General features: G+C 44.0%; 1 protein-coding gene across 3 annotated transcripts in view; it reads left to right on the top strand.

The window, feature by feature from the left end:
- Positions 1-21,191, top strand: part of PDGFRA (platelet-derived growth factor receptor, alpha polypeptide) — a 47,752-nt gene extending 26,561 nt beyond the window's left edge. For all 3 annotated transcript variants that reach the window (XM_010859691.1, XM_010859692.1, XM_010859694.1), the window contains exons 13-23: positions 1,116-1,220; positions 1,603-1,713; positions 1,969-2,122; positions 3,135-3,301; positions 6,145-6,260; positions 6,614-6,736; positions 7,673-7,784; positions 9,422-9,521; positions 9,632-9,737; positions 10,986-11,227; positions 17,781-21,191. In XM_010859691.1, the coding sequence (XP_010857993.1) occupies positions 1,116-1,220; positions 1,603-1,713; positions 1,969-2,122; positions 3,135-3,301; positions 6,145-6,260; positions 6,614-6,736; positions 7,673-7,784; positions 9,422-9,521; positions 9,632-9,737; positions 10,986-11,227; positions 17,781-17,928 (1,484 nt within the window). In that variant the 3' untranslated portion in view covers positions 17,929-21,191. The remainder of the gene's footprint in view (positions 1-1,115; positions 1,221-1,602; positions 1,714-1,968; positions 2,123-3,134; positions 3,302-6,144; positions 6,261-6,613; positions 6,737-7,672; positions 7,785-9,421; positions 9,522-9,631; positions 9,738-10,985; positions 11,228-17,780) is intronic.
- Positions 21,192-21,209: the final 18 nt, after the last annotated feature.

The raw sequence follows: 21,209 nt of genomic DNA, 5'->3' as shown, positions 1-21,209 counted from the left end.
ATGGAAACGTCTGTTTTAGACTGCAGACTCTTTAAGAGTGGGCAACACACGGGAAGAAATACTTAGGGAGTTTGGGATGGACAGGTGCACACTGATATTTTAAAATGGATAACCAACAAGGACCTACTGTAGAGCACAGGGAACTCTGCTCAATGTTATGTGGCAGCCTGGATGGGAGGAGAGTTTGGGGGGAAACGGATACATGTATAGGTATGCCTGAGTCAGTCCCTTCTCTGTTCTCCTGAAACTTTCACAACATTGTTAATTGGCTGTACCCCAATACAAAATAAAAAGTTAAAAAAAAAATAGTGGGCACGAGATGCTCCCAACGCGTGGCAAAGTGTTGTGCTTCTGGGCATGTTTAGCCTTCTCTCTTCCTGGTCCTCCTAACAGACAGACAACAGGAGGGCCAGCCTGAAGTTTGCTTCATCACTACTTGGAATTGATAATGTCCTGAATAGGGAAGTATTTCCAGTGGAGAAGCTTCCCTGGTGGCTCAGATGGTAAAGCATCTGCCTGCAATGTGGGAGACCTGGGTTCGATCCCTGGGTTGGGAAGATCCCCTGGAGAAGGAAATGGCAACCCACTCCAGTACCCTCGCCTGGAAAATCCCATGGACGGAGGAGCCTGGTAGGCTGTAGTCCATGGGGCCGCAAAGGGTCAGACAAGACTGAGCAACTTCATGTTCACTTTCACTTCCAGTGGAGAAAGGCTTTTTGTTGCAAAAGGTGCCCCTGTTTGTGTGGGGAAAACAGAAGGGTAGAGAGCCAGGAGGTTTGGGCCAGAGCCACAGAGAACACGTGCCATAGAGCCCAGGCTTTGGCTCAGCTCTCCAGCCTGTAGATGAGTGCTCACACTAGGGAGGGCTGTACCTCCTTTCTTCCCGTCTGTGTTTTCCCTTTGCTTTGCAAATGTTATGTGACAAAAGCAATTATACTAATTTCCTTCCCTGTGGGCTCAATTCTGGTTTTGACATGATGACTTGGAGGAGTTATTATGCTTTCTCCATATGGGAAAAACACCACCCAGCTGTGCACCCATGATCGCTGGCCATGGTATATGAATTGGATGAGATGCCTGATTCTGTGTGTGTTGATGGTTCTGGTTGCCCACAGGTCGGATCCTGGGGTCTGGTGCATTTGGGAAAGTGGTTGAAGGAACTGCTTATGGATTAAGTCGGTCTCAACCTGTCATGAAAGTAGCAGTGAAGATGCTAAAACGTAAGTGCCCCTTTTCTGGAGATTTCTTGAACATGGAAATATTAAACTCAAAAATCACACAGCCAGTAAATGTCAAATTTAGGACTAGATCTTAGTTATTTCAACTCTAGGTTTTTTGCGTATTTAGACTCTTGTCAGTGAGGTTTATTTAGAACATTCTTGTCACTTATATGTTGGAAAATCACGAGTTATTTTTAGTAGCTTCTTTTTACCCTGCAGACTTGGGATAAGTTGTTAGTGTGTAGACTGAGTAACTAGCCATTTCCCCTTGAGACTGTTAGTAAATAAAATGATACCTAGTTGTAGGGTTAGCCATGCTTTTGGCTTTTTCTGGGAAATAAATAATTCAGTTGAACTGATGTATGATTTATTTCTTCAACAGCCACAGCCAGATCCAGTGAAAAACAAGCTCTCATGTCTGAACTGAAGATAATGACCCACCTGGGGCCGCATTTAAACATCGTGAACTTGCTGGGCGCCTGCACCAAGTCAGGTAGGCTCGCTCACCTGAGAGTGAGGATTTTCCTAGAACACCTACCATTGCGAAGACTGTCCAAGCTTTTTAATCCCCCCACACTGTACCTCCAGACACGCCAGCAAATGTCAGTCTGTTGAATGGGGTTGTGGACTGAGTTCCACTGAGGGAAGCTTCCTGTTCTTGAGCAGTGTCTTTTACCACTGTAGATACAGTAGGTTCATGGCTTCTCTGTTCTTCACGCTCATCTCCAACTGGTTTTGGACCCCACAGGCCCCATTTACATCATCACTGAGTACTGCTTCTATGGGGATTTGGTCAACTATTTGCATAAGAATAGGGACAGCTTCCTGAGCCACCATCCAGAGAAGCCAAAGAAAGAGCTGGACATTTTTGGATTGAACCCGGCTGACGAAAGCACAAGAAGGTAGGTGCAGAGACAGACGCTGCTGTGAATCACTGTCTTATGCGTGCGTGCGTGCGTGCTCGGTCGCTTCAGTTATGTCCGACTCTTGTGGACCCCAGGGACTGTGGTCCACCAGGCTCCTCTGTTCATGGGATTTTCCAGGCAAAGATACTGGAGTGGATTGCCATTTCCTCCTCTAGGGAGGAAATGTCTTATGAGCCTCACCAATGTAGACAACCTGTGTCCTGATGGAGGTCGTGTCTACAGATTTAGGGCCAGGAGGTAGCAAGACTTGAAGTCAACTACCCTGCTCCATCACCCTGTGACATGGTGCTGAGAGATACCCCATGTCTGTAGGTGTCTTAGACAGGATATCATGTTGGGGAAAGCTTTGCTGATAGGTTTGAATGAGAGGAAGAGTCGAAATCATCCTGGGAGCCAGTTGCTATTTATGTGTGGTCCACTTCAGACTTCCAGATGTGTCTCTGGCCAGGGAAGCCTTGGTGCTCATATCTTGTGAGAAACTATCTGAGGATTTACAAGTTTCAGACACTGGTCCTTGCTGAACCCGGGCATACCAGTCAGGCCAATGAAGTGACGATTGCCACTATAGATATCTAAAGTGACTGAAAAGATCGCTGTAGATATGACGTTCTGCAAGATCAGAATGTGTGTGAATTCACTTCATATTAAATTACTCGATGGATACCAAATTGGTGTTAAATTTATTGGGTGGAAGGAATCGTCTGTCCAAGCCACTTGGTCACGTGGTGAAGCTCTCTGGCCTGTGACTGAAAAACAGAATAAAGAGAGTTGAGCTGAGGTGGTCTGTGTGTGATCCTTGATTAACGCGCATCTGCCCGACTAGACCGCCCACGAGAAGGATGTGGGTGGTTGTGCTTTTGATTCCCCTGCCGCCTCTGTGCCCACCACTGCCTCACACATGGTGGGTACCTGGTCTTCACCTACTGAGTTACGGGTGATCACTCCAGAGGGACACTCTGGATAAGGTTCCTTTTTTCTGTTTTTACAGTTACGTTATCTTATCTTTTGAAAATAATGGTGACTACATGGACATGAAGCAAGCTGACACGACACAGTATGTCCCCATGCTGGAGAGAAAAGAGGTTTCTAAATACTCGGACATCCAGAGAGCGCTGTATGATCGCCCAGCCTCGTATAAGAAGAAATCCATGTTAGGTAAAGGTGTCTTTGCTTGTGCTTGGGGTGCTGAGATCTCCCAGTGGTTTAATATGATACTTGGAATACTCAAAAGGTGGTGAGCAGGCCTGGTAAGCTGGTCTGTCAGGCCACATGGTCCCTAACTGCAGATCTGCACAGCTGGGTCTGTGACACGTTTTTGCAGGTCTGGCCTGTAATTTTTTTAACTAGAACTCATACTAGTTAAACTCTTTTTATTTATTTATCTGTGTTTGGCTGGGCTGGGTCTTCATTGCTGTGTGTGGGCTTTCTCTAGTTGTGGCGACCGAGGGCTGCTCTGCTGCGGTGTGCGGGTTTCTCGTTGTGGTAGCTTCTCTTGTTACGGAGTACAGTCTCTAGATGTGCAGGGTTCTGTAGTTGGGCACAGGGGCTTAGTTGCTCCGAGGCATGTGGAATTTTCCCAGACCTATGTCCTCTGCATTTGCAGGCAGATTCTTAATCGCTGTAACACCAGGGAAGTCCTGGCTTGTGAGCTGAAAAAAGGAAAAGAATAAAGACAGAACTAATATAATGAATTTTTCAGATTTTAAGTGTAATTTTATTTTATTAATTTTATTTTGTCTGACTATATTGATATATTGAGATATGATTGACATACAGGGCTGTATACATTTAAGGTGTACAGTGTAATGATTCGACTTACAAACATTGTGAATGATTACCACGATAAATTTAGTGAACATCCATTTTCTCACATAGATACAAAATAAAAGAAAAAGAAAAATTTTTTCCCTTGCAATGAGAACTTTTAGGATTTAGCCTCTTAAATTTCATATATAAAATATAGCAGTATTAATTATATTAATAATGTTGTACATTGCATCCCTGAATTGTACATTTTAAAGTGTAATCATTTTAAAGAATTATTTATTCTGACATAATAGTATTCATTTTTTGGTTTAACATACCTTTTTTGCTTTAAATGAAGGTATGGTGGTAATTATTTTTTCTCAGTGCCCTTACTTGGTAACATTAAAATCTGGCAATCTTTTATTGATTCCTAATATTATTTTTAAAAATTCAATTATATAAATCTCTGATATCTGTGTTTAATCGCCCTAGCTGTTAGCTTTGCTAATGCCCAATTTGTGATAGAAACTGAAAAGTGGACAGTTTGAGGTATTTTATCTGACAAGGGTGTTGGGTGTTTCTACTCAATGTTGTTTGAAGGAAGATCCGTTTGTTTTCAAAGCAGATGAGCATGTGGCAGGGTTGATTGATTTATAAACTCCAGGGAGCCTAGCTGATGCCCATACCAGATGGACCACCACACATCTGGTGGGGGGTGGCCCCTGCAGGGTTCTAGTCTAATCACAGGCCTGGAGCTGGGAGGAGGCTTCGGGAGAGATCTGACCATGCTTTGTCACATAATTTTGTATTCCTGGGTCTGAGACCTCCCCTAGGTCCTGCCTGAAAGGTGTTGTGCTGCCATGGAAATTGTTTTGAAAATCACTGATGTACTCTGGATGGTTTCAGGGTTCTTGAATGAAAGGTATAATCATAAAAAAAAAAAAAAGAATGTGCTTGTTTTGCAAAGCATAGTACATAATAATATTTTCCACTGCTGCAGCTCCAAGTTCCATTCACCTCTCAGTGCCAGCTGGGTAAACTTCCAAGCCCTTTTAAAAGGTTGGCCAACGAGACTTGTCGGAACCAACACTTCCGCTCCCCTGCTGTATTGTTAAAAATAGTTTCCATTGCTTCCCAGGCCGGACCTGGCTCCAGATGTCAGGAGAACCTGATTCATGCTCAGCCCGAGCCCGGTTGGCAGGCAGACCATTGCTTTCTGGCTGGAAAAATGTGAATGGCTGCAGCTACTCTGTACTTGCCTGAGCTTTTTCAAAAAGTGCTGAGAGCTGCTGGCCTAGATTGCCTCCTTCCTCGAAAACCCTGGGACCCTTCCAGGCAGGACCAACTGGGGAAAGTGGGCAAGTTACAGAGAAAGGAACTACATGCAAAGTCTTTGGCACTGAGCTTCAAGATTGCTACTCTAGCCTGATTGGTGGCTAATTTCATTCATAAAGTAAGCCAAGTACTATGAAGGTGGCTTTAAAAAGAAAAACAAAAGCAATTCCTAGAAGCTGCTTTTTCATAGAGGCTTCCTGTACATTCATCATAGTAGATGTGTGGTGTGGTTGTGGGTGTGGGTGGGTGTGGATATGTGTTTTAAAGGTGGCTGAGGTGATTTGCTAAAGGAAAATTTGGGAGCCAAACAAGAACAAAAATATGTGTGAGAACCTATTAGACTAGTCATTATGGAGATATATATTTAAACCAAGTGTATGTATTTATGGATATATTTCTTTTTATTTATTTTTGAAATTAAAAAAATTATTTATCTATGGCTGCACTGGCTTTCTCAACTTGCAGCGAGTGGGGCTACTCTTCTTCGTGGTGCTCGGGCTTCTCATTGCGGTAGCTTCTCTCTTGTTGTGGAGCATGGGCTGTAGAGCACATGGGCTTCACTAGCTGTGGATCTAGGGCTCTAGAGCAAGAACTCAGTAGTTGTGGCTCACGGGCTTAGTTGTTCCATGGCACATGGAATCTTTCTGGACCAGAGATGGAACCTGTGTCTCCTGCATTGGCAGGTGGATTCTTTACCACGGAGCCACCAGGGAAGTCCGCATTTCTTTTTAAAGAGGACATTTCTGCATAGTGTATACTCATCTGTGAGGTCTAGACACTATGAGAACATGATTGTAGGTATGTTCTCTGGACAAGCCTCTGCAGCCTAATGAGTGGCCCAGCCTTGAGAGAGTGTCAAGGTGGCTGATGTTTCATGCTGTTCACTAGCGCCAACACATTTAATTTTTTTCCTGCAGACTCAGAAGTCAAAAACCTCCTTTCAGATGATAACTCAGAAGGCCTGACTTTGTTGGATTTGTTGAGCTTTACCTATCAAGTCGCCCGAGGAATGGAGTTTTTGGCTTCAAAAAATGTAAGTGTGTTCAGACAACAGAGACCTCTTTAGACCCAGGCCTTGCTCTGGGTGAGGTGAGCATGGAAGGAGAGTTGTGGAGGAGCCAGTTGCCACATTGCTTCTCGATACCCCTTCCCAGAAGGTGAGTGGGCCCTCCAGCAGGATCAGGTGTCCACTTTTCTCCAGAGCTTTCTCCCTCTTGGAAGGCACTGGGTTGAAAGCCTGGGCGGGGTGAGCTCTGGGGGCCAGGACAGCCTTCCTGAGGTGTCCGGGCACCTCCAAGAGTCCCTGTTAAGTGGCCAGTCTTGCAGGGGGCGTGCTATCCAGTGGCAGGTGGATTGACCCCCATCCTGTCTTCCCTTTCTGTGCAGTGTGTCCATCGGGACCTGGCGGCTCGCAACGTCCTCCTGGCGCAAGGGAAAATCGTGAAGATCTGTGACTTTGGCCTGGCCAGAGACATCATGCATGATTCGAACTACGTGTCCAAAGGCAGTGTACGTGCCCCTAGCTCATTTGGCATGCTTGCCCTCCCTTACTTGAATCTTTGAAAGCAGATGTTGCTTCTAGCCATTCACAGCCTGGACTTTTAACATGGAGTCCATGACATTCATGAATGGGGTCCAGGGGTCAGTAGGCAAACCACAAGCTCTGCAGACAGACTGCCTGGGTGTGAGCACCGGCTCGGCATCTACTAGCGTAGGCACTCGGGGCAAGTGACTTGGCTGTTCTGTACCTTGGTTTCCCTAACTGTATCGGGGGAGTGTTATCAGTACCTATCTTCTGAGTTGCCGTGGAGCATTAGATCAGTGGATTTGTGTAAAATGCTGAGGACAGTGCCTGGCACTTACAAAGCAGGAAAGTGTTAGCTATTAATATGTAAATTGTGCATTCATTTCCAAGGAGCACACCTTTGGAGATTATCAAATTTTCAGATGGTGTCTGTGACCCTGAAATGTTAAAGCCATTTGAGTTAATACATTTTAGAGGCACAATTTCCTTAAAGGTAGTCATTCTGTTCTACATTTGAACCTTCTTCCCATTGTTGCTTACAGTTCAAAAATGTAATTGGCTCTCAGTTCACTGGGTCTGTTCTTAATTTTGTTCCTACGAACACCTGAAAATAGGGGACAGGTCCACTTAAGGCTCGTACCTTTGGGATAAAAATTCAGGATTAAATATCTTTGGATGTTACTCCTTGGGAGGGCATAAGAGACAAGAGTGAGCACCCATCATTCATAAGATATGTATATAGAGCACCTAGTGCTCTAGAAGGTGCCAGGCACTCTTCTAGTGCTGGGAGTACAGATGCTCATGCAGAGTGAAGTTCCTGGCACAAGTCGTTATTAGCTCCAAGAGAAGCCCTTCCTATTTTTGCTGCTGTAGATTATTGTTGCACATGCTGGGTTTAATGTCCTTCCCCTTCCCTGCAGACCTTTCTCCCCGTGAAGTGGATGGCTCCTGAGAGCATCTTTGACAACCTGTACACCACGCTGAGTGACGTCTGGTCCTATGGCATCCTGCTCTGGGAGATCTTTTCCCTTGGTATGGGCCTAATAGCTCCGCTTGTTTGGGTTGTTCTGGACAACACTGGAAGGAAGACGCTGTGTTTTTCAAGCTTTGGGATGTAAATAATGTTAAAATACCTGGTGTTAGTCAAGTGAATGTAGCTGATTAACACGTTGTGCACTTATGATGGCTAGTGTGTGTCCAAGCGGTCTGAGAACGGGTCTTGGGGGGCTGAGCCCTTGCTCCTGGCCTTTGCCTCCCTCTTTCCTTTGGGTTACATCAGAGGAACTTTCTCCTGCTGGAGATGCACCTGATGACATCCACTCACCAGTCGCTTCTTCACCTTGGACTTTGGGTTAAGTGGGTTCACCAGGAGAGAGTCCCCCTCCCTGACTCCCATCACTCATGGTGATGGATATGCAGAAAAGCAGTGCAGTGAGGGAAAGGGGATGGGGACTCCCTTCCTGGTCATCATTCTGGAGGGGAGAAACCTCCCAGTCAGTCAGGCACCAGGTACTGAACAACACAGCTGTCCCGTGCTACCAGTTAAGGGCCTTATAAGGGGGTGACTGATGACCCTGACCTTGGACAGTTCAGCTGGGGAGATAAAACTTACACATTTAGTGATAATCTATGTGGTCCTGATTTTAAGTTGAAATAGAAGCCCAGGGAAAAGAGAAAGGAGTCCTGGAGTAGTTTTAGAAGGAGATTAAACTTGACCTGGTCTTGGCCGGTAAAGTGTGAAATGTTTCATGAACCCACTATTGTCCTGATGTGATAGTAAAGGACTTTTCCTGCTTGTTGCCTTTTTCTATTTTGGTTCATCCCTCCATGGATGTCACTGTGGTTCATCCCAGTGTGTGGCTTAACTGAGAGTCTCATATTCTGTTAAAAGCAGAGAATTAGCTAGACATCCCAAGACTTCTGCCTTAATTATTTGGACATTTCTGATGAAAATGACTTTTTTGGCCTCAGTGATTCAGAATTTCTCTGGATTTCTATTTTGCTTTGTATTCATAGACCCAGTACTCAGAAACGTTGAAGAACACTTCTGTGCTTTTTCTAGATGTGTAGAATTTTTGCTAGGGTTCTAGACTTGATCAACCTAGAAGTCTTGGTTAAATTTTTTTTTAATGATTTATAGGTTACATTTACTTTAGAAATAGGGTTATAAATGAAATACATAAGCAATAACTTAAAGAGTTGTTAAATGAATCCATGAATACATGAATGCTTGTCTCTAATCACAGCAAAGTTGAAAGTAGGCATTCTCTTTCAGTTCCTGCTAACTTTTAAAAACATTTTGCATAGAATTCCTTTGAGTAATAGCGGTTCATTTTGGCTTCCCTAGATAGACCTGAATTGCTTACAACATTTCCTTAAAGTAGCTCAGCCTTGTGGTTTGTTTGGGAGGGTGGACTATTAAGTGGTGTGATGCAAGCAAGGCTTTGGTGTGTCCCTCTATGTCTGTTTGGACTTTCCCTTTTGGTTAAATTTAAGATTTGGGCAGGGCTGTGAAATCAAGCAGATGGTAACACTTGATTTCCTTGAAAGAACCGATACTTCAAAGTGGGGATCCCCAAACGTTTTCTAGAGGCGCTGTATCAACCCAGGTGTTTCAACAGTGTACCACATACTTGTCAACCCTGGTTGTCTTCTTCCTGGTCTCTCAGGTGGTACACCCTACCCTGGCATGATGGTGGATTCTACATTCTACAATAAGATCAAGAGTGGATACCGGATGGCCAAGCCTGACCATGCCACCAGTGAAGTGTGAGCCTCTCCCCATCCTGTGGGCCTGTGTTCATGCCCGATGGGTCTGTGGGGGTGTGGGTGCCCTGATCATCCTCTCCGTGCCCACTCTGAGTCCTGTGCTTCTCCAGCTACGAGATCATGGTGAAGTGCTGGAACAGTGAGCCGGAGAAGAGACCCTCCTTTTACCACCTGAGTGAAATTGTGGAGAATCTGCTGCCTGGACAATATAAAAAGGTTTGTGTGGGCCTCTTAAGATGGGTGGGTGGCAAGGGATGGACAAGGGGAGGAGACAACAGCTGGTTATGTGAGCGAGCAGTATTGTTTTAATGGAACACTTTCAATGGAGGAAAAAGATTGTGTGATCCAGTGGCTGCGGCTTCATGCAGTGCTCCCCAGGCCCTTGGTAGCAGTGATGAATGAAAACCCTCCCCTTCCTGCACGGCTCCCATTCATCCTAAGGGTGCAACACCTGTAAGCACTTTATTCTCCAGATGTTTTAGTATCTGAAGCTACTGTGCAGTTAGAAGTCTCAGGGCATCCACAGCCATTAAATCGCTAATTTGAATGCACTTAAATCCATGCAAAATTGGCTTTTGCCAGCTGACTGGAAGGAACAACCTCAGCTGTTATCTGTGGTTCCAGCTGGTTTTTTGTGGAATAGGAAACATTGTTCAAAGGAACAAATGTAATTTCATGGAACCAAGCAGGATATGATAATAAATGAAGCAACTTTCTGCTGAGATGCTGAGAAGGAAACCCAGGCACAATTTCTTAGATTCAGATTAGTTGCCATGTAGACTTTCCATACTTACTGCTTCTCTTCCTTCTTCTCAAGGAAGAGCCGTGTGAGCTGAACTGGAAGTTAAATACTTTTGTTTATTGATTATCTCACTGCCCATTACAATTGCCTTAAGTGAGGCAGCAGGAACGCAGAAGGAAGGAAGGAGATTAACCATAGGAAAGTCAAAGACACTCTGGTTGGTGAAGATGCATTGATGGGAACAGACTGGAGCGCTTGTTTATGGAACCTTTTTAGATCAATGGTCCCTAACTTTTTAATTAGATTTCTTCAGTGTATAGGGATCAAGAAAGTTTCAGGTATGTTGCTCCCAGGGGAAGCCCTAGTCAACTCTTATGGGAACCCATCAAAGCCCAAGAGAGACTATCTGATGGGGACCAGAAGGCTTGATGCTAATTCCAGAGAAGGGAATGTGTATGGGGACACAGTAGTAGCTCCAGACTTGCAGAATGGGTTCCTGGTATCTCAAGACCTACCAGCAGGAGATCTCTGGCAATGGTGGCCCTTTCTTCATGTTCCATATCTCTGGGGACAGTTGACATCTGATTCTCCTTCAGTGGCCCAAACCCCACATCTGTGAGGTTGTTTGAAAGCACAGTTAAACAATAGTAAGTTCTGAGTGGCTGTATTAATTTGCAGTTCTGTCAATAACCCTTGAGTAACTGTGAAATCAATGTTTGCAGAGTTATGAAAAGATCCACCTGGACTTTCTGAAGAGTGACCATCCCGCTGTGGCACGCATGCGCGTGGACTCCGACAACGCCTACATTGGCGTCACCTACAAAAATGAGGAAGACAAGCTGAAGGACTGGGAGGGTGGCCTCGACGAGCAGAGGCTGAGTGCAGATAGCGGCTACATCATCCCTCTGCCCGACATCGACCCTGTTCCTGAGGAGGAAGACCTGGGCAAGAGGAACAGACACAGGTAGGAGCTCCCAATGCCAGCTTCCGCTGACACCCTAAGGGAAGGAGCCATTGCCCCCAGGAAGCCCTCCCAGTGGTCTGGTCAGTCTGTTTTGGGGGAGCCAGTGGCAGAACCCCAAGGGGTCTGTGAGTTTTGAAAATGTTTCCCAGATGATTCTTGAAAAATGTTTTGTTCTTTTAAATTTACTCGTGTAGTTGACTTACAATATTTATTAGTGTCAGGGTACAACATAGTGATTCAATATTTTTATAGATTACATGCTATATGAAGTTAGTATAAATATTGACTGTATTCCCTGTGCTGTCCATTGTATCCCTGTGACTTATGTATTTTATAACTGGGAGTTGGTACCTCCTAATCCTGTTCACCTACTTTGCCCCTCGCTCCACCCCTCTCCCCTCTGGTAGCCGCCAGTTTGTTCTCTGTATCAGTGAGTCTATTTCTGTTTCATTTGTTCTGTTTTTTAGATTCTGTATACAAGTGAAAATATATGGTGTTTGTCTCTGTCTGATTTATTTCACTGAGCAAAATACCTTCCAGGTCTATTTGTTTTGCTGCATATGGCAAGATTTCACTCTTATGGCTGAGTCATGTTTCATTGTGTGTATTTATATTACTGTATCTTCTTTATCCATTCATCTGTTGATGGGCATTTAGCTTACTTTCATATCATGACTATCATAAATAATGCTCTTGTGAACATTGAGGTGCATGTCTTTTTGAATGAGTGTTTTCATTTTCTTTGGATAAATACCCAGAAGTGGAATTTCTGGACTATATGGTAGTTTTGGGGGGCTTCCTTGGTGGCGCTAGTGGTAAAGAATCCACCTGCCAGTGCAGGAGACATAAGAGACATGAGTTCGATCCCTGGGTCAGGAAGGTCCCCTAAAGGAGGGCATGGCAACCCACCCTAGTATTCTTGCCTGGAGAATCCCATGGACAGAGGAGTCTGGTGGGCTACAGTCCATAGGGTTGTAGAGTCAGACATAACTGGAGTGACTTAGCACACACCTAAGAGTTCTATTTTTAATTTTTTGAGGAACCTCCATAATGTTTTCCATAGTGGCTGTATTAATTTACATTCCCACCAACAGTGTACTGCTAGGGTTCTCTTTTTCCCATATCCTTGCCAGGCTTATTCTTTTTTGTCTTTTTAATGATAGCCATTCTGACAGGCATGAGGCGAGAGCTCGTGGTTTTGATGTGCATTCCTCTGATGATTAGTGATGTGGACCATCTTTTCATGTGCTTGTTGGCCATCTGTATGCCTTTGAAAAGATCCCTATTCAGGTTCTGGGTCTATTTTTTAATTGTACTGTGTTTTTGATGTTGAGTTGTATGAGTTCTTTATTTATTTTGGTTATTAATCCCTTATCAGACATATTTTTTGCAAATATCTTCTTTCATTCAGTAGGTTGCCTTTTTATTTTATTGATGGTTTCCTTTGCTATGCAAAAGGTTTTCAGTTTGATCAAGTCCCGTTTTTTAATTTTGTTTTTGTTGCTTTTGGCTGAGGAGACAGATCCAAAAAAATATTGTTAAGACCAATGTCGGCCTATATTTGCCCCCTTGAGCTGGTGGAGGTATAGGACAGGGAGGAACATGCTTCCCTGATGGAGAACCTTTGACCTAAATCCTCAGGTAATTTGATCAAACTGACACAGCAGTTGTGATTATTGAAGTAATATAAGCCTCTCTTGCTGGTTTCTTTATTAGTCACTGGAACTGAGGAACAAGTGGAGAGACTGGTTGTTCTGGGCTATCTGATGCTGCGTCAGTGGTTCTTAATCCTAGTTGCACACTGGGACCACCTGGGGAGATTTGAAAACTACTGCTATACAAGCCTCGCCTGGACCAACATATTGTAATCTCAGTGAGGCCCAAGTACTCTCTGGCTGATTTGTGTTTTTTTTCCTGTCTAACTTTGTATTATGGAAAATTTCTAACATGCATGATTCAAGTAAAGTCGGGAACTGTGAGCTGCCCATCACTCAACTTCAACATTTTTGAACTCATGACCAGTCTGCTTGTATAACTTCCATAGCCGTACCTACTCCATCACTTCCCTCTAGATTGTTCTAAAGCAGATCCTAGACATCATATCATTCCATCCGTAATATTTCAGCATATATCTAAAAAAAATAAGGGCTCTGTTTTTTAAAATAACTATAGTTATTAGAGACAGCTCCAGTACCATCATATCACCCCTCCAAATTGACAGTAAATAGTGAAGAGCATCAGATACTCAGTCTGTGTTCAAATTCCCTTGATTCTCACAAATATTGTTTTACATTTAGTTTGTCCTATTCAAGACCCAAATAAGAGTCACACAACACATTGCCATTGGTTGATAGAGCTATATACATTCGTCCTGCCTCTTTTTGCCCCCTTGAATATTATTTGTGTAAAAACCAGAGCATTTGCCTGAAGAGTTCCCACTCCCACATTCAGAATTTTTCTGCTTGCTTTACTGTGTGTGTTTTATCATATGCTTCTGTCTCCTATATTTGTTGTAATTTGGTAGTGGTCTAGAGGCTTGATCTGACTCAGTAGATTTTTGCCAAGTGTCCTGCAAAGGTGGTGCTGTGTACAGGAGGTACACACTGTATGGCTGTCTCTCTTTTTGGGACAATAGCAGCCATTGGTGATTGTACCTAGACCTATTCATTCATTACCGAAGTGATACTAATGCACAGCCATGACCAGAACCATTGGTTCACATGGTCCAGATGGAGGGGCCATGCTCTAATTCCTTTCTCTCTTTCCATAACCCTTGGACAGAGGCAGGAGAAGGTGGTGATATTGGCCCTTGTTGCTTATGAGTTTCTCTCTTTCTCTCTATTCCCTTCTTCATTCAGGATATTTCTGTCTCTTCCACATTCAGTTGACTACATAAAAATATTTAAGCAGAAGCACATAGCATCGGAGAAGGCAATGGCATCCTACTCCAGTACTCTTGCTTGGAAAATCCCATGGATGGAGGAGCCTGGAAGGCTGCAGTCCAGGGGGTCGCGAAGAGTCAGACATGACTGAGAAACTTCACTTTCATGCATTGGAGAAGGAAATGGCAACCCACTCCAGTGTTCTTGCCTGGAGAATCCCATGGATGGCGGAGCCTGGCGGGCTGCCGTCTGTGGGGTCGCACAGAGTCGGACACAAATGAAGCGACTTAGCAGCAGCACATAGCATTATTATTTTGGAAGCTTACAATTGTGAGTTCTTAACCAATTTAGATGTAAGATATAGACAACCTTGTTTATTTGTATGCACCAGGTAATTTTAAAAGTATAAAATTATTTTTGTTTTTGACACATGAGATTTGGAGATGGGGGGAAAGTGGCCTATCAGACTTACCTTTCTGTTTATCCTCTGCTTAGAACAATTTTTAAATGTGTTTGTATTCCTTTAGCAAGCAGTGCTTCTCCAAATTTTGGGTAGCTTTTGTTGAATTTCATGGGGATAGAAAGGAGGGTCTTGGAGCACTTTACCCCAGATCTGTCATCTATTTGGTTACACTGAGTTTGAGGGATCTGAATAGTTCAACTATAAAAAAGGGTTCTGCTTCTAAACAAAGTTAGAAACTTGCATTGGAATAAATAACATTAGAAAGATGCCAGGAACTGTCCTGGGGCGGGGGCGGGGCAGGGGGGTGTACACAAAGCTGGACTTAAGAATTTAGCACCTATTCCTATTGGTCTTCTTTGAATCACACAAAGTATGTCCCAAATGACTGCACTGGGTCAGTGAGACCAGTCCTGACAGGTGGGCTGAGATGGTGAATATCTTAGTTTGGGCTGCCATAACACAGTACCACAGACGAAGGGGCTTGAACAACAGGAATTTATTTCTTCCGCTCTTGGAGGCTAGAATTTCAAAATCAAGGTGTTTGCAGGTTTGGTTTTTCCTGAAGCCTCTCTCCTCGGCTTGCACATGGCCACCTTATCACTGTCTTCACAAGGGCTTTTCCTGTGTGTGCATCTCTGGTGTCTCTTCCTCTTTTTAAGACACCAATCCTACCGGGCTAGAGTCCCATCCTTATGACTTCATTTAGCTTTAAGTATCTCCATAAAGGCTTTGTCTCCACATATGGTCACATTTGAGGGTTGGGACTTCAACATAGGAATTTGGCAGGATACAATTCAACCTGTAAAAGCTGGGATGCTCTCTGTGTAGGCAGGCAGGAGTGAGCATGGTGGTCTTGTGGAAGTCCTTCCCCAGGCACAGGAGGCTTGGCCTTGGTTGGTGAGTGAGCCTGAGGAAGACAGGGCCTTGCTTCAAAGGACTTGGGGGTGCTAGGTCAGAGCCTATCAGGAGTCAGGCCCTACAAGGTGGATATTGTGACTCAGGAATCAGAAATAAATGCAGTCATCAGCATCAGGACCACCCTGAAGCCCAGTGAGCAGCAAGGATGATGTGGTGCTCAGTCTCAGTAGAAGAATGTGCCCGCACTCCAGCCACTGGCTGAGGTCCCAGGAACTGGGTCTGGTTTCCTGGGGGGAGAGGCTGCCAGGACTGGATAGTTATTAAGACCAGCCAAGGGGACTGGGGTTCACAGTGAGGTTCTAGAACCAAGGTGGGAGTGGGGGTGGGGAGGATGAAGTACAGACTGGGAACTGAGCTAAAGCTCAGTCTTGAGGAAGGGCCCGTGTTGGGGTTTGTGAAGGGGAACCTCAGTCCAGTAGCGCCGTCGGTTCTAAGAACTCTCTGGGCCACAGGGGCCCGGGGGTAGAGGGCAGCAGGCCGTTTCCTGTGGGCTTCTATTGGCCAGTCTTAGTTCTCTGCTTGGAAACTGATATGAAAAGGAGGGGAGAGAGAATGAGGGTCCAGCCTGGCCTGTCAGGCAGGAAACAGTGGAAAGGGTCGAGAGCCCCGGTTTGGTGTGCGTATGGGAGACTCCATCCTGTGGTGTGGCTGCCCAGCCAGTGGTAGGGCTTTTGTAACGTGTGGAGTGTGGTGCTATATAGCCCCACCATGAGGAGGGGAAGCCACAGTCCTGCCTGTCAGCAGACGAAAATCTGCTAGAGCTAAGTGAACGTGTCAGTTGCTCAGTTGTGTCCGACTCTTTGTGGCCCCATGGACTGTGGCCCGCCAGGTTCCTCTGTTCATGGGATTTTCCAGGCAAGAATACTGGAGTGAGTTGCCATTCCCTTCTCTAGGGTATCTTCCTGACCCAGGGATTGAACCCAGGTCTCCTGAATTGCAGGCAGATTCTTTACCTCCTGAGCCACCAGGAAAGCCCACTTGAAGCTAAAAGAGATACATAAAAATTTAGCAATACAAGGCAGGATACCGATAAGATAGTAAGAGTTCAGAGAAGGCAAGGCGCCAGGTGACAGTGACAGTCTGGAGGCCCTAAAGAATATTTTCTAAAAGTTTTGTGAAAAATTTTAAATATCCATAAAAATTGAAAGATTATTTCTACCACTTAGATTTAGCTGTTGTTAACATTTTATCACATTTGCTTTACATATATATGATATGTATACATACATGTGGGCTTCCTCAATGGCTCAGTGGTAAAGTGCAGTGCAGGAGACACAAGAAATGTGGGTTCAATTTTTTAAAAAATATTTATTTATTTATTTACGGCTGTGCTGAGTCTTCACTGCTACGTGCAGGCTTTCTCCAGTTTCAGGGAGCGTGGGGCACTCTGTAGTTGAGGAGCATAGGCTTCTCACTGCAGTGGCCTCTCCTTGTGGCGGAGAACAGGCTCTAGGGTGCTCGGGCTTTGGTAGGTGAGGCACACGGGCTCAGCTGCCCCACGGCATATGGGATCCTCCTGGACCAGGGATCGAAACAGTGTCTCCTGCCTTGCAAGGCAAGCTCTCAACCACTGGACCACCAGGGAAGCCCCCAGGTTCAGTTCTTGAGTTGGAAAGATCTCCTGGAGAAAGAAATGGCAATCTGCTGCAGTGTTCTTGGCTGGGGTATCCCATAGACAGAGGAGCCTGGTGGGCTGCAGTCCATGCGGTTGCATATGTGTGTGTGTGTGCATTCAGTCACTGAGTCGTGTCCGACTCATGCTTTCTGACTCTAAAACTCCCCTCTCAGATGCTCCTCTAGTAAGTAAAGAGCCTTCACCTGGACTCAAGGGGGTTGGATGTATGAGGAGGACATTCCTGGGTCATGGGCTGAGATCCTGAGATCACAGTTTGGACATTCAGGAGGTTGCAGGGCTAGTAAGTGACTAACTCAGCTGAACTTTGCCCCTGATTTCATCCCTCTGCTTTTTCTTCCCCAGGCCTTTTGCTCAGGCAGTGCTTGTTTTCTCTTCCACTGGAGTTGAGTAGGGAGAGTAGAAACGGTCACAGCTTGTTAGCAACTCGGAAGATTTGGCAGAAGAGAAGGGAAGTTGAAATGACCAGGTAGCCCACTGCAGTGGTGGGGGCTGCTTCTGGCTTGGTGGAAGAATCATGCCTGGCTGAGCAGCCTGGATTTGAAAGCCAAAGGATGTCACAGGAAGAGCTCCTTTGCCTTTGGGAGGCCACCTTGGAACCACCACTGTATTCTAGTTGGTCTGATCATGATTTTTCCTATTCTTTTCCTCTTCCAGCTCACAGACCTCTGAAGAGAGTGCCATTGAGACAGGTTCCAGCAGTTCTACGTTCATCAAGAGAGAGGATGAGACCATCGAGGACATCGACATGATGGACGACATTGGCATAGACTCCTCGGATCTGGTGGAGGACAGCTTCCTGTAACTGGCAGATTCGGGGAGGGGGCGGGACTTCCACTCCTGGACCCACCTTGGATCCTTTTAAGAAAACCACTTTATTGCAATGCAAAGTTTGAGAGGAGGACTTGGATGGTGTGTAAAGAGAAGTTCCCAGCCAATGGCCTCTGGGAGCCTTCTAAAGATGAATGATTGGGATATTTTGAAATGAACTTTTTTGGCGTTGCCTCTGGCAGTGTTTCAGTAGCATCTCATTGGTGTGTGAAGTTTGGAGGTAGATGGACAAGGAAATCATGGGCCATGGAAGATGGACTTTGTGTTTCAAGGGCATTGGTGAGATTCCAACGGACACAACTTTTACTGCAACAAAACTCCAGCATTGTAATTATGTAAATAACTCTAACCAAGGATGTGTTTTGATTTGTATTAACTTCTCTGGACTTCTGGAGAGACCACTCAGTCCATCCATGTACTTCCTGCTTGAAACCTGGTATCAGCTGCTGTTGAACTTTCTTGTGAAGTACATGCAAAACCACTTTTGAACCTTAAAAGGTACTGGTACTATAGCATTTTGCTTTTTTTTTTTTTTTAGTGTTGAGGAGATAAAGAATAATTAACCAACTTTGTTTATTAGATTTGGGTCATTTATAAGCCCAACAACTCATATTGTAATCTACGTTTATAATAATACTACTGTTATCAGTAATTCTAAATGTGTAATATGTAACATGTTTTCCCTACAGAAAAAGCACAATTTAAAAAAAATCCTTACTAAATAGGTGACAAGTCTGACAGTTTTTGACATTCTATTAAATAACATGTTTCTCTATAAAATACGGTTATAGCTTTAGTGGAGGAAATTTAGTTGAACAAAATAAAAGTAGTGTCTTCTGAAGTCAGAGTTTTTAACTGTACTGAGTAGGTTCCCTAATCCATTGTACTAAAAACAATTAACTGCCCTTTAAAGTAATGAGATTTGAAATAAATAAATAAAACCCCTAGATCCTAAGGTCCTCAATATTAAGGCAGGAGTCTGTGCCTAACATGACTTCTCATGTTATTGTCCAGTGGAAAAGGTATTTATCAGCAAAAAGACTGGATTTGCAGAGGTTTGTTCATGCCTTGTGATAATTCTGGTGCATCTCAACACATGTATATATTTTTCATTTTGTGAATTTTTCAGGAAAAATTCAGAAGGATGCCCTGAACTGGAGCTCCCTTCCTTTGTCTCTTACCCTCAGGAGAAACAGTTTGAGAGTCCGAGACAGTAAAGGCATTGTTCAGTGAAGGTGCTGTGTGCCTTAGCCCGGACCCTTGGTCACCATTTGTAACTGGCAACCAGAATTACCAGATTCTACATCCCCATCCCAGAGATTCTGAATTGTCAGTTCTAGGGGAGCAGAGACCTGTGTTTTTATAAACATCCTGGCTGTTCCGCTCAGCCAGATCTGGGGAACACCGGCATAGATGGCAGGAAGTTGCCATGGGAAGAAATAATTTGAAACTAGGAACTGGGCTAGAGATCAAACATGTAAGAAGCCTACTATTTAAATCTTTGCCTTTGGGTCAGTGACATTTAATGCCACATATCTAGTAATTGCCACCCTTAATTTTACTTTCCAGTCCTTGCTGAGACTCAGCAAGCCAAATCTTGGTTTGGCAGATCTTCTCCCTGCTTAGGGGGAACTGAACTCTCTTCCCACCAACTTCCCCTCAAAAGGCATGTACAAAAATGATGCAATTCAGTGTACCAAGTCTCTGTATGATCAAGTCAATATTTTGGTGAAATTTTTTTTTTTAAGTGTTACTGATATTTCGGGGTTAGATGGGAGGACAAATCGTCACATCCATCCAAACTGTCAAACTGGTCATCATGGGTTCATCAGCATTCTTTGCGATACCACTTAATTGCTGACACCCTATGAATGAAACATGGACTGTGATTACCGCAATCACTGTGTGCGCTCCTGGCAGGTGATGCTTTGGGAGATGTAGAAGCAATAACAAGGTACTTGACTACCTACTGGTGTAATCTCAATGCAAGCCCCACCTTTTTCACGGTAAGCGTGAAGACTGAGCCAGATTGGCCGATTAAAAAACAAAACCTGATGAGGTTCTGTAGAGCCACTTAGACTTGAAATACATTTGTGTTTCTAGAATCACAGCTCAAGCACTCCGCTGATCACTCCCTTTCCTCTTCCTCAAACAGCCTCCTTTTATTGGTGCTTTGCATTTTGATGTCCTCTGAATCTTGCATGATATCATGGGGCTGGATGAAAATTCTCAGACCAGCAGGTTCTAGTCCTAATGAATGCTCTCACCTTAGTTTTTATATGGCAGCGTTTTTTTTTCTTAAGTAATGTTTTCAGTGTATCACAGATTTGTTTCCTTTTTGGCCTCCTGCAAAGACCCCAGATGAAAATTTGTCAATCCTTCCTGCTCTCTATTTTTATGAAGACAATCAAAGTTGGCCTGAGAAACACAATTTGTGATTTTTAAAAAAAATGATTGATGATGTCCTTAAAATGTGGTCTGCCAATCTGTACAAAATGGTCCTATTTTTGTGAAGAGGGACGTGAGATAAAGTGATGTTATACATCAATATGTATATATGTATTTCTATATAGACTTGGAGAATACTGCCAAAACATTTATGACAAGCTGTATCACTGCCTTTGTTTATATTTTTTTAACTGTGATATTCCCCACAGGCACATTAACTGTTGCACTTTTGAATGTCCAAAATTTATATTTTAGAAATAATAAAGAGAAAAATACCTAAACGTTCCCAAAACAGTGGTGTGGTGAATGTTCAAGAACTAACTCGGTAGGAAGGGTCTACCAATACAATTGTATTACAAATGCCCCTGTTCATTGTTTTTGTTTTAAAACATGTAAATGAAGATCTTTATATTTCAATAAATGAGATATATATAATTTAAAGTTATGCTAAGGTTTTAGCATTTTTGTCTTTAGTGTAACAGTATAAATGAAAGCAATCCGGTTTAATTTACTTTCTCAGTGACATCGCAATAGGACTCTGTATTATGGTTTTAGTGAAATTAGTAGAAAAGTGTAAACATTATTTGAGTTAGCTCTCAGACCCAGCGTTTAACTTAAAGTTGACTGGCCCTTGGCTCATCTTTGACCTTGTCTTGTGTTTGTTATAGAAGCATTGTAGCATTTTGTGCATTTTTGCCTGTACATGGGATACGGGACTGCATTGACTCTGGACACCATTCAAACACTGTAGACGTGCATAAAATAAAAGATTAAAGTCTTTTTTGACCATATCTACTTCCCTGTCCC

This window comes from Bison bison, unplaced genomic scaffold, assembly GCF_000754665.1.
Source record: "Bison bison bison isolate TAMUID 2011002044 unplaced genomic scaffold, Bison_UMD1.0 scf7180017864458, whole genome shotgun sequence".
Lineage (NCBI taxonomy): Eukaryota > Metazoa > Chordata > Mammalia > Artiodactyla > Bovidae > Bison > Bison bison.
This window is presented reverse-complemented; position numbering and strand designations above follow the sequence as displayed.